This window comes from Pollicipes pollicipes, unplaced genomic scaffold (assembly GCF_011947565.3).
Source record: "Pollicipes pollicipes isolate AB1234 unplaced genomic scaffold, Ppol_2.1 Scaffold_1600;HRSCAF=1878_pilon_pilon_pilon, whole genome shotgun sequence".
Classification (NCBI taxonomy): Eukaryota; Metazoa; Arthropoda; class Thecostraca; order Pollicipedomorpha; family Pollicipedidae; genus Pollicipes; species Pollicipes pollicipes.
In genome coordinates, this window is record NW_023595962.1 from 19367724 (window position 1) to 19383252 (window position 15529).

The 15529-nt window shown below is 56.3% G+C and overlaps 1 protein-coding gene across 2 annotated transcripts; it reads right to left on the reverse strand.

Annotated features, from left to right (window-relative positions):
- Positions 1-239: 239 nt before the first annotated feature.
- LOC119091059 (palmitoyltransferase ZDHHC6) lies at positions 240-15300 on the reverse strand. Of its 2 annotated transcripts, none has more exons than XM_037213779.1 (11): positions 15217-15300; positions 9917-9976; positions 9069-9247; positions 8376-8460; positions 7690-7853; positions 5604-5732; positions 4237-4356; positions 3518-3688; positions 2652-2748; positions 2048-2138; positions 240-1368 (listed from the first exon to the last, which is right to left on the reverse strand). In XM_037213779.1, the coding sequence occupies exons 2-11, from the start codon at positions 9969-9971 to the stop codon at positions 1233-1235; spliced, it is 1227 nt and encodes a 408-aa protein (XP_037069674.1). In that variant the 5' UTR covers positions 9972-9976; positions 15217-15300; the 3' UTR covers positions 240-1232. The 2 variants fall into 2 exon arrangements, with proteins under 2 accessions (XP_037069674.1, XP_037069680.1); XM_037213785.1 differs by lacking the exon at positions 15217-15300 and adding an exon at positions 11535-13162.
- Positions 15301-15529: the final 229 nt, after the last annotated feature.

The following is a 15529-nucleotide window of genomic DNA, read 5'->3' on the forward strand; positions in this document are numbered from 1 at the left end:
CACACACACGCACACACACACATACACAACCTATCTGGTGATCCCACGCCCAAGGCCGTGGCGTGGGTGAACAAAGGAGCGAATGACCCGGCCTCCGACACGACCCCACGTCATGCACCCTATGACCGCAGCGCGTCAAAACGAGCTACAGCCCGTCCTCCCGGCCGCCGCGCTGCGCAGGTTCTGCACGGTCGCCGCTGACGGCCGGCCGGCGCCAGAGGACAGCTGACCTCGATCTGACCTGCCGCGGCGATCCCTGGCGTCGGCCGGGCCGGCCGGCCGGTCGGTCACAGTCACCTCGCCGGCGAGGGTCGCGCCGCCGCCGCCGCCAGGCGAACTTGAAGCGCGCCCGGGAGCGCCACCGACGAGGTGAGGTACGGGGCGCCGGCCACGCCATCCAGCGGACACTATATGAACTAGAGGTGCGCCGCCGGCCCACCGCGGCGCTGCCGCACGACGGAGGCGGTCCCGAGGCTGAAAGTGGTGCGGTTGACACCACAGCACAGCAGCTATCAAAAAACCGCATGGAGCCTCGGTACTCGCACGGATGATACTCATGACATACCCATGATGCCCATGATACTGACCACCACAAAATCCGCTCAGTGTTGGCCGCACGGCCCATCAGGGTGACAGCACGCAGCAGGCTGCGAGGGACCCACCGTGTCACCAGTCCGGGATGTGAGGGACCCACCGTGTCACCTGTCCGGGATGTGAGGGACCCACCGCTTCACCAGTCCGGGATGTGAGGGACCCACCCTGTCACCAGTCCAGGCTGCGAGGGACCCACCCTGTCACCAGTCCGGGATGTGAGGGACCCACCACTTCACCAGTCCAGGCTGCGAGAGAGGACTCCACCCTGTCACCAGTCCAGGACAGCCTGAGGACGGCCGCCGGGCGTCACAGGCCGGCTCATCCACGCCGACTGCACGAGCGGCAGCCGAAACGCCGCGTCCCACGCCGGTCGAGACCGGACGAGGATCCCCGCGGCTCCCGAGGGTCTCTGCCGGCGACCAACAGGCGCGCGGGCGGCGAGACCGGCCGCAAACGGCACAGACCAGCCGGGCGTGCTGGGCGCGATGTCACGCACGTCCACGGGACTGTCTCTGGCCACACCGCCGCGGATTGGCTTCCGGCTCCGCTGATGCTCGGCTCCGGCCCCACCTGCCCGCGCTGATGTCCGGCGGCGGGCGCCGGGCGCCGGGCGGCGGGCGCCGGCGGCGGCGGCGGCGCTATTCGTCCTTGTCGCGGCCACACCGGGCGGCGCCCACCTCCTCGACGGCGCAGCGGCGCGGGAACCAGCCGCGAGGCCGCTCGGACGGGCTGAGCGGGCGCGAGGCGCTGCGTCGCTCCCCGTACAGCCAGTACCTGCGACGGGCACCGCCGGCAGCGACGGTCAACGTCACACACACAGTGACAGGCAGCCCCCGGCGGACAGAGGCAGATAGTCCACACCACACGGGCAGATATGTGTGCCATTGTGGCTTTACGACACACTCAGCTGCTGAAGCTGTATGACATCGCCCGTCTGTCACCCTGGCAGGAAGGGCGGGGAGTCGAACCCCGCACCTCTAGCTTCCAAGACTCACAGCTTACCTACCTCACCACCTGCACACGTCACTGACACAAAAACTGACCCACAGATAGGATAGGGACGAGGGCACACACTCGTGGCATGCTGTGCTGCATAGCACGGGTGCAGGAACGCAGACAGCCACCTGGCTTCCGCAGCAGCTAGCTTGGCCAGAATTCAGGACCACTGAGCACGATCGTGTGTTTTAAAGCAGAAAAAAACATTACGAGAACACGTTAAGTCGAAGTGTGCAGATTGCCCATGCCACAAAAACACACGAAGGTCTCTCTCTCTCTCTCTCTCTCTCTCTCTCTCTCTCTCTCTCTCTCTCTCTCTCTCTCTCTCTCCCTCCCTCCCTCCCTCTCTCTCCCCTCTCTCTCTCTCTCTCTCTCTCTCTCTCTGCTCTCCTCTCTCTCTCTCTCTCTCTCTCTCTCTCTCTCTCTCTCTCTCCTCCCCCCTCTCTCTCTCTCTCACCTCCGCCAGCGGGACACCAGCACCACGTCGCCGCGGGCCAGAGGGATCCGCGTCTCGTCCGTACACGGCGGATGGCAGCAGATCCGCCAACCTACCGGAGTCAGAGTCATTGAAAACACATCCACCATCCTGCTGGAGTCAGTGTCAGTCAGAGCAGATCCGCCATCCTGCCTGAGTCATAGGCAGTCAGAACACATCCACCATCCTGCCAGAGTCAGAGTCAGTCAGAGCAGATCCACCATACTGTCGGAGTCAGAGTCCGAGCACATCAACAATCCTGCCGGAGTCACAGCAGATCCGCCGTCCTGACAGAGTCAGAGTCGCGCCAACGCCACGGCTGTGCTCAGGGGACGGAAGCTGACAGCTGGTGACAGCTGGTGACAGCTGGTGACAGCTGGTGACAGCTGGTGACAGCCGTGGTGAGCTGAGGACGCAGCCTGTAACACACGGGCTCCCCCTCCCACGCCCTGCCCGGCGGCGGAGACAACACATGGCACGACCTGCAGTGCCCACTGAGGATCGGAGACCATGAATCGATTCCTTTCATTCACGCTTTAACACTGTCCGTCATGGAGCCCGGCCAGCGTGGCGATGAACGGCGCACCTTTGGAGAGCGGCAGCCAGGAGCCGGAGTACTCCTCGATGATGACGTACTCCCGCATCCGCGAGCGCTTCTCGTTCTTCTGCAGCAGCTGCTCCAGCTGCGGCGGCAACCAACTCGACTCAGACCGCCACTCAAGCGTCGGCACGGACAGACTGGATACGGTACCGCAGACAGCGGGCGGCAGCAGGGACAGACTGCATACGGTACCGCAGACAGCGGCCGACAGCAGGGACAGACTGCATACGGTACCGCAGACACCGGGCGGCAGCAGGGACAGACTGCATACGGTACCGCAGACAGCGGCCGACAGCAGGGACAGACTGCATACGGTACCGCAGACAGCGGCCGACAGCAGGGACAGACTGCATACGGTACCGCAGACAGCGGCCGACAGCAGGGACAGACTGCATACGGTACCGCAGACAGCGGGCGGCACCAGGGACAGACCGCTGACAGCCAACGATCGCAGGGATGGAGGGACAGACTGCAAGCCAGTGCCAGCAGGAATAGACTAGAAATAGCCAGACGGGGCTGCAACGGCGCGGATAAGGTCCCCAGGCAGACCTCCGGAACACCACGCCCAGCCGAGCGGACTCACGCAGCCGATGGCGTCACCCCCACGCAGCAGACGGGGCGGGCAGTGACAGGCACGGGACAACTGGCGCCCGCACAGCCGGCCGCGAGAAGGCGCCGCCAACGGACCACCCGTCACACCCGTGCTCTATCACACGCCTCAAGGTCCGCATCACAGGACCGCACGGGACGGCGGTCCACGTGCAGCGGCAGGGACTTTCGCCGCCCGCCACACCAGCTGTTGCCTGTGGCAGCATCAGTCTTTCGCCGCGATCCAGTTTGAACCGGCTCACCGTCAGCGTGTACTGGTCGCAGCCGGCTCTAACCGGCCAGCTGATGCCGTCTCCGGCCGGCGGGCCGGTCAGGGCCATCACCATGCTCCAGTTGCGCCAGCAGCCCAGGTCGTACGGGTTGTGGAACGGCTCCATGCGCAGCTCCGCCTCCTCCTCCATCACGTCCTCGCCCTGACCAATCACGACACGGTGTTAGGCAAAGTTCCCCCACTCCGACGTCACTCGCCCGCCCTGGCCAATCACAATGTGGTATTACTCAACGCTCCGGCGCTCCCAAATCTCGACCTTGTGAAAAAGTCACGACGAACCGATTGTTCAAGCCCCGCCCTGTCCAACGTCACAACTCTGTTCTAACCAATCGCGGTGCGGCGTGAGACGGAGGTCAGCGTGTTCCTGACCTACCCCGGGTCCTGATCATGTGCTGCGCGCACGGCCAAGATTAGGCTCCACCCCCATGGTGACATGCATGGCACGACATACACAACGGCGAAGCTCCTTTGATAATCAGGTATATCCCGGAGCGAGGCTCTGTTGATGTCTTAATATATACGGCAACCAGACTCCGTCGATCACATTAATGATTATATATGTCCAGCAGCGAAGTTCCGTTAGTGGCTACATATATCCAGGAGTGAGGCTCCGTTGATGACTCCACATGTCCAGGAGCCAGACTCCGCTGCCGGCCGGTCAGCGGCAGTTGGGTCGGTACGGTGCCGCACCTGGTCGCGTCGCTCCATGAGCTCCGTCCAGCGGCGCTGGAAGGCGAGGCGGCGCCGGTGGAGGGCCTTCTCCAGGATCCAGTCCTCCACACCCGAGCGGTTCCGCGTGATCGAGAGCGTCTGGAGGCGCGGGACAGCGGTCACGGCACGACGTCATGGGTCATGCCAGGGTCACAAGTTATGTCAGTCATGGGTCAAGACAGGGTCATAAGGCATGCCAGTAATGGGTCATGGCAGAGTCATAGGTCATGTCAGTCATGGGTCATGATAGGGTCATGAGCCATGTCAGTCATGGGTCATGACAGGGTCATAAGTCACGTCAGTCATGGGTCATGCCAGGGTCATAAGTCATGTCAGTCATGGGTCATGACGGGGTCACAAGTCATGTAAGCATCAAATGTCAGGGAGGGTCATGGGCCACGCCAGGTTTGCGGGTTATGACGGCTACAGACCACAGAAGTGTCCCAAACCATAGCAGGGCCCCAAGTGTCGACAGGGATACAGGCTGTGGGATTTGTGAGACATGTGCCTGGATCTCCCGGGGTGGATCCCGGATCCCATGTTGACGATCCCATGATCCCATGTTGATCCCATGACTCCTGTGATCTTGTGGGGCTTGTGGGACATGTGCCTGCATCCCAAGGGCGGATCCCGGATCCCTTGTTAACAGGCTCCTGTGATCTATATTTTTGGGGCTCCAGGCACGTGTCTGCTGGCCACAGAGCCGGGCAGGTCGTAGGCAGAGGTCGCGTTGCTGGTCAAGGTCGCGGTGCATCAGTCAAGCCAGGGTCACAGGTCAAATAAGGATAGAGGACGGCTGAGACCCCAGTCCTGCACTGGAGCCAGAACCGGGCCACAGTCAGGTCATGGAGCCACGGCAACTCCCTCCGTTGCTCACACATTAGGCTGGTGTAGCTACTGACCAATGTGTGTCAAGGTCGCCATCACCGATATCACCAATCGATATATCTACTACGGCTACGGGACACGGTTGTCCAGACGTGGACTGCGTGATGATATTTGAGTTGAAGGTCGCTTCGGCGGCAGCGGCCGTCTTGCGACCGCGCGTGACTGCCGCTCGGCTGTCGCCAGACTCTGACCCCATGACCTCCGGGGGCACCCCCCACACTGCGCTGGCTGCCAGACCCTGACCCCGTGACCTCCGGGGCACCCCTCCCCCACACTGCGCCAGCTGCCAGACTCTAACCCCGTGACCTCCAGGGGCACCCCCACACTGCGCCAGCTGCCAGACTCTGACCCCGTGACCTCCGGGGGCACCCCCCACACACACTGCGCCGGCGGCCACACCTTGACCTTGTGACCTCCGGCCCCCCCCCCCCCCCCACTGCGCCAGCTGCCACATCCACCTGGTACACGAAGAGCATGCCGACAGCGAGCACCACGCCGACGGAGAGGCCGACGCAGAAGAGGCAGGCCATCAGCACGTAGATGTTCATGGTGACCGGCACCAGGCCAGGCGAGAACCGGAAGTAGATCTGCCCGCACGCGGGGGGAGTCAACGGCGGCCCGACTCAGTGCAGGCACGGCGGTGGTAGATTTTCTGGGTGCGTAGTGGATGATCAGCACGAACTGGGTGGTAGAACAGGCGGCCGGTGGTGGTAGATTTTCCGGGAGCGTGGTGTATGATCAGTTCGGACTGGGCGGTGGATGCTAGAGTACGCGGCCGGTGGCAGTAGAAATTCCGGGAGCGTGGTGGATGATCAGCACGGACTGGGCGGTGGGCGGCAGTCAGCCGGTGATGGCTGACAGACTCATGCCCGGTGGACATCCGTCCAGCTCTGTCGAGACATCATCAGCTCAAATCTGATGGGCAGGGTGAAGAGGCAACATTCGATAATCTGCCAGCTGCACGGGCGGGTTGGCCGACGGTGGCCGGCGACGGCAATGGGGTTATGTTATCGTAAGATGCTTCGGGAATGTGCGTGTGTGTGCCATTGGGGCTTTACGACACACTCAGCTGCTTAGGCTATATGGCGTCACCTTTCACCCTGGCAGGAAGGGCGGGCACCACGGGAATCGAACCCCGTACCTCTGGTTTTCCAAACGCGCAGTGGTTGACGCAGACGCGTTAACCATCACACAATCGGCACCGCTCTTCGAGAATGTAATTGTAGCTATCTGCTATTGCGGAAAAGGATATTACGCTGTTTGGTCACGCAGAGATACTGAGGAACACGCCCATTGGGCTCACAAACCCCTCTTACGGCGATGGAACCTCCATTCAGACGGCTCACAGTCGTTCTCACAGCAACAATGACGTGCCTTGCCCAGCTACTACAGCTGATTGTAAGACCAACAGCAATGGGCCCACAGAGTGCCTGGCGGCGGCAGGGGCGCGCTGAAGAACCTCCTCACTTTTCCCCCTACAGAAGTCCTTCATTCCTACAGCAGCGAAGACCCCGCACATGCTTCTCCAGCATCTCCCTGATGTGATCGAACAGCTGGCAGACGGCCTTGCCCAATCGGTCTCCCTTACACTAGCCCCATCCCGGCCCACCTGGTCTCCCCCCCCCCCCCCCCAGGGGCGCCCTTACACCAGCCCCCACCCCGGCCCACCCGGCCTCCCACTCAGGGGCGCCCTTACACCTGCCCCCACCCCGGCCCACCCGGCCTCTCCCTAAGGGGCGCCCTTACACCAGCCCCCACCCCGGCCCACCCGGCCTCCCCCTCAGGGGCGCCCTTACACCAGCCCCCACCCCGGCCCACCCGGCCTCTCCCGAAGGGGCGCCCTTACACCAGCCCCCACTCCGGCCCACCCGGCCTCTCCCTAAGGGGCAGCCTTACACCAGCCCCCACCCCGGCCCACCCGGCCTGTCCCTAAGGGGCGCCCTTACACCAGCCCCCACCACGGCCCACCCGGCCTCTCGCTCAGGGGCGCCCTTACACCAGCTCCCATCGCGGCCCACAAGGCCTCTCCCTCAGGAGCGCAACAGCCCCGGGGGAGGCTAAGACCCAACTCTCCGAAAAGTCAGCACTTTCCCATGGGCGTTGACAGCAAAGAAATAACCAGACATTGCCCTCAGCCCTCGTCACCTTCCCGGGAACTTCCGTTGTTCCCGCGCTCCGTTAGGGCGGTGGCAGTTCTGAAGGAGACCACCAACCCGGTCCCTTCCTCCCAGCGCCGCGTGTTAGGCCGCGCGCGGGCTCTGAAGACCACCAGCCCGGTCCCCTCCGCCCAGCGCCGCGCGTTACGGCAGTGCCGACACTGAAGAAGACCACCAGCCCGGTCCCCTCCCCCCAGTGCCGCGCGTCCTACAGCGCGTCCGGCGCCCTCCCTCTTACGGCGGTGAAGACGCGGTACAGCGTGAATCCCATCAGACAGCCGCCGTACAGCGCGCCCGGCACTATCCCTCTTACGGAGGTGAAGACGCGGTACAGCGTGAATCCCATCAGACAGCCGCCGTGCAGCGCGCCCGGCACTCTCCCTCTTACGGCGGTGAAGACGCGGTACAGCGTGAATCCCATCAGACAGCCGCCGTGCATCGAGCCGAGCACGGCCAGCAGCAGGAAGTAGGTGAAGTAGGCGTGGTTCCGGTGACCCACGCATGTGTTGATCCAGGGGCAGTGGTGGTCCATTTTCATCACGCACCGGTTACCTGCCAGCAAGCGGGCCGTTACCATATCCGTCGGGCTACCATATCATAGAGGTAGTAGAAGCGGTAGTTGAAGTAGGAGAAGTGCAACAAGTAGTAGTAGGGGGGGGGGGGCAGTAGTAATAATAATTGTTTTTTTACGGGCGCGTGAACTGCAGAGGTTATTTGCGCACGTATGGTTACTAACCGATTATGGTATCATCCCGTGGTATTCGTCGCCGATTGTTCACTTTCATCACACGCAATCCCAAGCGATGCTAAAAATGGCGTTGAACTTAGCTCATTGACAAATAAAGCAGGAGCATACAATCGTGTTTTGGAAACGCGACTCCACGTTCTGCTAGCAGCGCTTAGGTTCGCAGGCCCACAGCGCCAAGAAACACACGCACGCGCCAGTCGCCAAACACGTTCTCGCTGCTCACTCCTCCTTCCCCATCGCAAACCCCCGGGGCCGGCGGCGGGGGTTGGGAGGAGAACGTTAGCAGGCCGGCAGAGGGACCGACCCCAGCCCGTCAGCCGACTCACACTTGCGGCAGTGGTGGGCGCGCGGCGCCTTGTAGCCCTCGCAGAACGTGCAGAACTGCAGGCGCTGCTCGTTGCTGGGGTTCTCCTGCGACCAGAGACGGAGACGTCAGGTGACGCGCCAAGACCAGCAGAGACTCAGACCAGCAGAGACCCAGACCAGCAGAGACTCAGACCAGCAGAGACCCAGACCAGCAGAGACTCAGACCAGCAGAGACTCAGACCAGCAGAGACTCAGACCAGCAGAGACTCAGACCAACAGAGACCCAGACCAGCAGAGCCCCAGACCAGACCGCCAGCCCAATATACGCACAAATTGCGAGCGCGCGCAAGTAAAAAAATAAATTAAAAAAACGAAGAAAAGATCAAAGAGGACACACACGACAATATACCGAAACATCTAACACACGCGGCACGAGGCGTCCATAGATCGCAGAACGCCCTGTTCGATGACCGCGAGTGTAATCATCAGAAACCACGTTAGATACCCAACGTAACCCGACTAGGGGGCCGTCCGCGCAGTCCAACACCTGACTTCCCCTCAGCCAGGACGTGCCCCTGCCGTCGCCCCCCTGCGGGCCCCGCCCCGTGACCTGACCGGGGTCGGCACCACTGACCTCCCTCAGCCAGTACGTACCATCGCCGTCACCCCTGCGGGCCCCGCCCCATGACCTGACCGGGGTCGGCACCACTCACCGGCTTCCAGCGGAGCGGCACGGTGCCCGGCCCGACGAGCAGCGCGTTCAGGAAGGCGAACAGGGTGGCGCCACTGAGAGCGGCGAATACCCAGAAGTGGAGCCGGCCCACCACGCTCTCGCCCGGCCAGAGCAGGTAGCAACAGTGGATGGTCATCAGAGTGATGGCCTTGATGATGGCTGGTGGCAGGGAGACACAGGGTCAAGTCAGCACCGGAGGTCAGGTCAGCACCGTAGGTCAGGTCAGCACCGGAGGTCAGGTCAGCACCGGAGGTCAGGTCAGCACCGTAGATCAGGTCAGCACCGGGGGTCAGGTCAGCACCGTAGGTCAGGTCAGCACCGTAGATCAGGTCAGCACCGGGGGTCAGGTCAGCACCGTAGGTCAAGTCAGCACCGGAGGTCAGATCAGAGCCGTGGTGGTGGACAACACGCGAAGGCCGTGCGGTGGCGGCGGGCGCTACCAGAGCGCCGCCTGGCTGACCGTGTCCGGACTTCCAATACCCAACGAAATGTCCAGAGAACTGTTGTATTGAGAACTGTTTGAGAACTTTTGTAGAACTGCTTGAGAACTTTTGAGAACTTTTGAGAACTTATTGTATTGAGAACTGTTTGATGGGCCTGAAGCTACAAGCAGCAATCCTGCAAAAGGAGCTACCCATAATGATACAATCAAGCAGGGCTGTGAGGGTACACGGGAAGCAAGACAGCACAGCACCCACCATGTAACAGAATATCGTCTGACCCGTCCGAACGGAGCCCTAACTCCGACGGGGATCTCAGGCGCCACCGGTCATGACTGGCACCGAGCCGGTGGCAGGGGAGGAGGGCGCCCGGTCGGCTGGCGCTTACCCAGTGCTGTCAGCGGACCCCAGTGGCACGCGCGCCGAAACGGACCCACGCACATGGCTTCTGAAAAGACAGGGGCGCCGCACTGTCAGCCGCGCGGAGTCTGAGGAGTCTGAGTGGTCTGAGGAGCGCGAGGAGCGCAGCACTGTCAGCCGCGCGGAGTCTGAGGAGTCTGAGGGGTCTGAGGAACGCGAGGAGCGCAGCACTGTCAGCCGCGCGGAGTCTGAGGGGTCTGAGGGGCGCGAGGAGCTTGAGGAGCCTGAGGAGTCTGAGGAGCCTGAAGAGTGCAAGGAGCCTGAGGAGCATGGGGAGTTTCAGGAGCCTGGGAAGTCTGAGGAGCCTGAGGAGTGAAGGGAGCCTGAGGAGCGCAGGGAGCCTGTCGAGCGTGAGGAGCCTGACGAGCCTGGGGAGTCTTACAAGCCTGAGGAGCCTGGGGAGTCTTGCAAGCCTGAAGACCCTGGGGAATCTCAGGAGCCTGAGGAACCAGAGGAGCCAGGGGAGTCTTACAAGCCTGAGGAGCCTGAGGAACCTGGAAAGTCTCAGGAGCCCAAGGGGCAAGATGAGCCTGAGGAGCCTGAGGAGCCTGGGGCACCTGAGGAGCCTGGGGCGCCTGAGGAGCCGCTGGGGTGAGGCGACCAGCATCAGGGGTGATATGGCCAGCAGCGCTGTTGGGTGCATGTGGCCCGAACAGTGACACAGAGGTGACCATTTTGAGTTCAGGGCTTAATCATGCTGCATTGTACTGTACTGAGTCTTAAATCTCTCTGCACAGCATGGCTTTTCAGGATTAGCACCCTGACCACCATAAGCACAGCTGGAATATCCAGTTCAGTCCATATAACCAATGTTTGCTATATGTTATTTAGCCAGTAACTGTTGGTATATCTAAGGTCAATAACTCGGCGTCAGTTCAGTCTATATAACCAATGTTTGCTCTATGTTATTTAGCCAGTAACTGCTGGTACATTTAAAGTCAATACCCTGGCATAACACCTCTGAATTAATAATGCTAAAACCAGAAACTGAATTAATAATGCTAAAACCAGAAACCAGAGTCCCCTCTTGCTGATGTCTGGTGACTTTTCCATATGGTCAATGTATGAGTATCCAAAGACCTGCTGAAAATGGTCACTGGTCACTGATGGTTGCTGAGAATGGTCACTGATGACTGTTGAGAATGGGCAGTGGCCAGTAATGACTGCTGAGAATGGTCACTGGTCACTGATGACTGCTGAGAATGGCCATTGGTCACTGATGGCTGCTGAGAATGGTCACTGGTCACTGATGACTGCTGAGAATGGTCACTGGTCACTGATACCTACTGAGAATGGTCACTGGTCACTGATGACTAGTGGAAATGGCCCAGGTTTTCAGAGAATGTCACAGAGATTGATGGCTTTCATGTCCTGTTAAATGTCTTGTTAAGCTTACATGCATGCTGAAGCAAGGGGCAGCTGCCATGCATCTCAGACCCACCTGCTAGGTAATATTTGAAGATCCTTACACTCACAACCATGTTTGAGATTCAAACTCAGTCTACCACTCTAGCATTCAGATGTCCACCCCTCTGCTGACTGAGCTATGGAGATGGAACAATGGTTCAGGTTGCCATTAGACTTACCTGATCCAATTCAGGTCATGGTTTGGGTTGCCACAACCTGAATCTGATCATCAGGCCCAACAGAGTCCAGGAGTTCCTGAGAATACTGAGGTCACCACACACTCGGGTCCAACGTCATGATTTCCCGCCTCAAATACAACAATGTTTTCAAGTAGACCAGTGAGCAGCCATAGGTGACAGGCCAATCACACAATCACAGGTCAATCGATCATGGGCCATTGACTAATAATCATGATCAAATTGACCAATCATAGACCACTCATTTATTATAAGGTAGTAATGATATGTGAGGCCCAGCGTGGGCTGACCAATGCCAGTGGACTATTGAAATAACCTGACAAATCATGTAGTGAGTTGCATGCAACAGTGATCAAGGTTAATATTTTGGATTGTATGAACATGTTTCAACAGCGTAGTAGCCATGTTGGACATGTAACCATGACTCCAAACAAATGAAAAACATTCTTCCTGTGATAGAAAACTGTTCAGTGGGCTGCCTGCTTCTTGAACAGAAATGCATGTTTTTCATCATCACCTTGCACCTGCTCATGAACCCTTACAAAAATAGTACTCCATTCCAATCTAGATCAGTTTTCACCCATATGCCCATCCCCATCCTATACCATTGTCAGGTGTTGGACACAAATGTATGGCACAGGTGCATGGAACAGATGTGTGGCACATATGGATGACCCAGGTTGTAGTACAGGTATGTGACAGAGGTATATGGCACATGTGTGTGACAGAGGTGTGTGGCATAGGTGTGTGGCACAGGTGTGTGGCACAGGTGTGTGGCACAGGTGTGTGGCACAAGTGTGCAACATGTGTGTGCAACATGTCTGTGACAGAGATGTATGGAACTGATGTGCGTCACATGTATATGGCACAAAAGTGTGACAATCATGTATGGCACAGGTGTATGGCACAGATGTATTGTACAGGTGTGTGACACATATATGTAACAGAGGTGTATGGCACAGATGTGTGGCAAAAGTAGCATTGCCTGAGTTGCCATTTAATACTAGCTAACTGGCATATGCTCAATTTCAGCAGTACTGAACCAGAATTAAAGAACATGGTAGAAATCCACACCTCATGTATATTTGTTTTGTGGATTAAGTGGTCTAATCTGTATTAGATAATTTTTAATTTCATCTTCTTTTCTATCCCTTCAATCAATCATATGCTGATTTCATTAGAAGGATAATTTTATACAGCTTTTATGTACCAAAACCATCTGCCTTTTGAAATGTTGCTTTCATAAATGACAGAGCTAGGTGTACACAGTATGGTGCTTAGGAAGGGTCATGAAAAACTTAAATATAACATCAAATGTTATACTACACCTCCTCCATGGCTGACCTAAACCACATTGTATGACTTCAGCATAGTGAAAGTTGGAAAATCCCATCTATCACCATGTGCAATGGAGCACCTCACAAAGTATGGGCATCCAACCTAACTCTGGGGTTAGATGTCATATGTTACCATGGGGTTAATGCCAATTTTATAAGAAAGTGGGTCAAGGCTGCCATGGCAGTGTAGTACTGATGAACCCTTTCATTCAAACACCTGTATTTCCAGAATGCAAAAGGCAGCAGACCAACCAACAAAATATTTGAGGGAGATCAGACTCAGTCCCCAATGGGCAGTCCATCAACTCCTCTCTTGGGGTAGGGCTAATGATGTGATGAACTAGGTTACCAAGACTTTCCAATGTGTAGCAATATAATTTGCACCAAATGACTATCTGCTCCTGCTGCTCGGTCAGGGTGTACTTTCCTACCTAACGTTAGAAAAAATCATTGTACACCATTCGTCGTGTTTAAGGCATGACATATCGTAAATAATCTCAAAACAGGTAGAATCATGCTCCTACCTTCGAATTTCAATAACTTCGATGGCGGGCCCCCGAGCGCCGCGCGCACCGCACCGCCTGGACTCCCCAGCGCCGTTTCCGCGTTGCCGTTGCGTAAATACAATATTTCTGCGTACCAAGAACTGTACAAAATGTACGGGACCAAAGTAAACCATTCGTCATGTTTAAGGCAGGACAACCATAACCTAACTGCGAACCATAAAAATATTTACTTAACATAAACCATATTTACCATAACCATATTTACCATATAAACCATATTAACTGCGAACCATACTATAAACCATAACTATAACTATAAACTATACTATATAAACCATACAATAACTATAAACCATATTTACTGCGAACCATAAAAATGTACCGGAACAAGGTAGCAAGAATCCATGAAATTTGATCCTCGACGCCAACGGGACCATGGGTTGCAGGGGGATTGGGTGGGGAATGTAAGGCAAAATGAGATCATGGCAGCTAAATAAAAGCTCACTATATGGCACCTATATATGGCATGGAACATGGATGCCAATGAGATGCTGGGTTGAAGGGGATATAGGGTGGGGAGGTTAGGTTAGGTTAGGTTAGGTTAGGTTAGGTTAGGTTAGGTCAGGTCAGGTCAGGTCAGGTCAGGCTAGCTTAGCTTAGCTTAGCTTAGGTTCTGGTCTATTCTCAGTTAGGTTAGGTTAGGTTAGGTTAGGATATGTTCTGGACTATTCTGGCCTGCGTGTTTCATAAATGTACCTAAACTCGATAAGAAACGATTTTGGTTGTTTATTATTGTTACCTTGGTCCCGTACACGTTTTATGGTTCTTGATAAGCAGAAATATTGTGCTTTCGCAACAACGTAGAAACGGCACTTGGAAGTCGAGCCAGTGCGGTGCGGGGCGTGCGGCGCTCGGGAGCTCGCTATCGTATTTATTGAAATTCGAGGGTAGGAGCATGATTCTATCTGTTTTGAAATTATTTACGATATGTTCCGCGTTAAACACGACGAATGGTTTACCTTGGTCCCGTACATTTTGTAGAGTTCTTGGTAAGCAGAAATATTGTATTTACGCAACGGCAACGCAGAAACGGCGCTGGGGAGTCCAGGCGGTGCGGTGCGCGCAGGCTCGGGAGCTCGCCATCGAAGTTATTGAAATTCAAAGGTAGGAGCATGATTCTACCTGTTTTGAGATGATTTACGATATGTGCCGTCTTGAACACGACGAATGGTGTGCAATGATTTTTCCTAACGTTAGGTAGGAAAGTACACCTACACCTGCTGCTCTGCTTAGGATGGATCAGTATCAAGTGAAGCTCACTAACCAACATTTTGTGACATTTTAATCTTATCACCTATGACATTTGAAAATGCATCGGACATCAAAATGTGACAGACAAATTTGGCGATAAAATCTCCTCAATGCGGAGCTGAAGCACCAACACTAAGCTATTTGGCAGGACATTGTTTGTGGTTGTTTCACCTATTCTGTGCAAGCAGAAGGTAGAGGAAGGAAAATGCTTCACACCTCCATAATATTAGCTGTCCCAGACTCAACTGCACCTGTCAATCTTCAATGACCCAGTCCAAAAATTAGTGAAGCATTCATAGCATTCATAGTCAATCACGCTTTTGTCCCCACCTCAAAATGAACTCTAGAGGTTTTGATTCGCGGGAGTGACCGGTGTGGAGCCACGCCTTACACCCCTGCCAGTCCAATGTGCCGTCAGCCCTCATGAGCGAACTATTGGAATGATGGATAAAACTCAAATGACTCTAAGAAATATGGGCTGAAGTGTACGCAAAGAGAGGCCGCCAATACCTTGCTATTTGCCGGTTTACTCACACCCACACTCCACCCCACATCCGGCACACGCACTCATTACAGAAGGAAACAGGAAAGATAACTCGGAAAAGCATTTAGGAACCCCATTTACGTATCGTCGGCGTCAAATATGTCATATATATGGTAGCTATCTGCGGCAGCATAAGCTATTTCTAGCACACGGCTCATAAAAGTAGCACAAAATGAGAAATTTACGCAAAGAAGTCTTATTTAGTACATCAGAAATAGCCACCCCCTGACGATAGCATAGAAAAAACACAGTTAGGACACACCTGATGCACAAAAAATG

Coding starts and splice junctions, on each gene's coding strand:
- LOC119091059 (XM_037213779.1), bottom strand. CDS start 9,971: ATGTGCGTGGGTCCGTTTCGGCGCGCGTGCCACTGGGGTCCGCTGACA. Junction 9,248..9,916: donor GGGTCCGCTGACAGCACTGG/GTAAGCGCCAGC, acceptor CCCTGCCACCAG/CCATCATCAAGGCCATCACT. Junction 4,357..5,603: donor GCATGCTCTTCGTGTACCAG/GTGGATGTGGCA, acceptor CCGCGCCTCCAG/ACGCTCTCGATCACGCGGAA.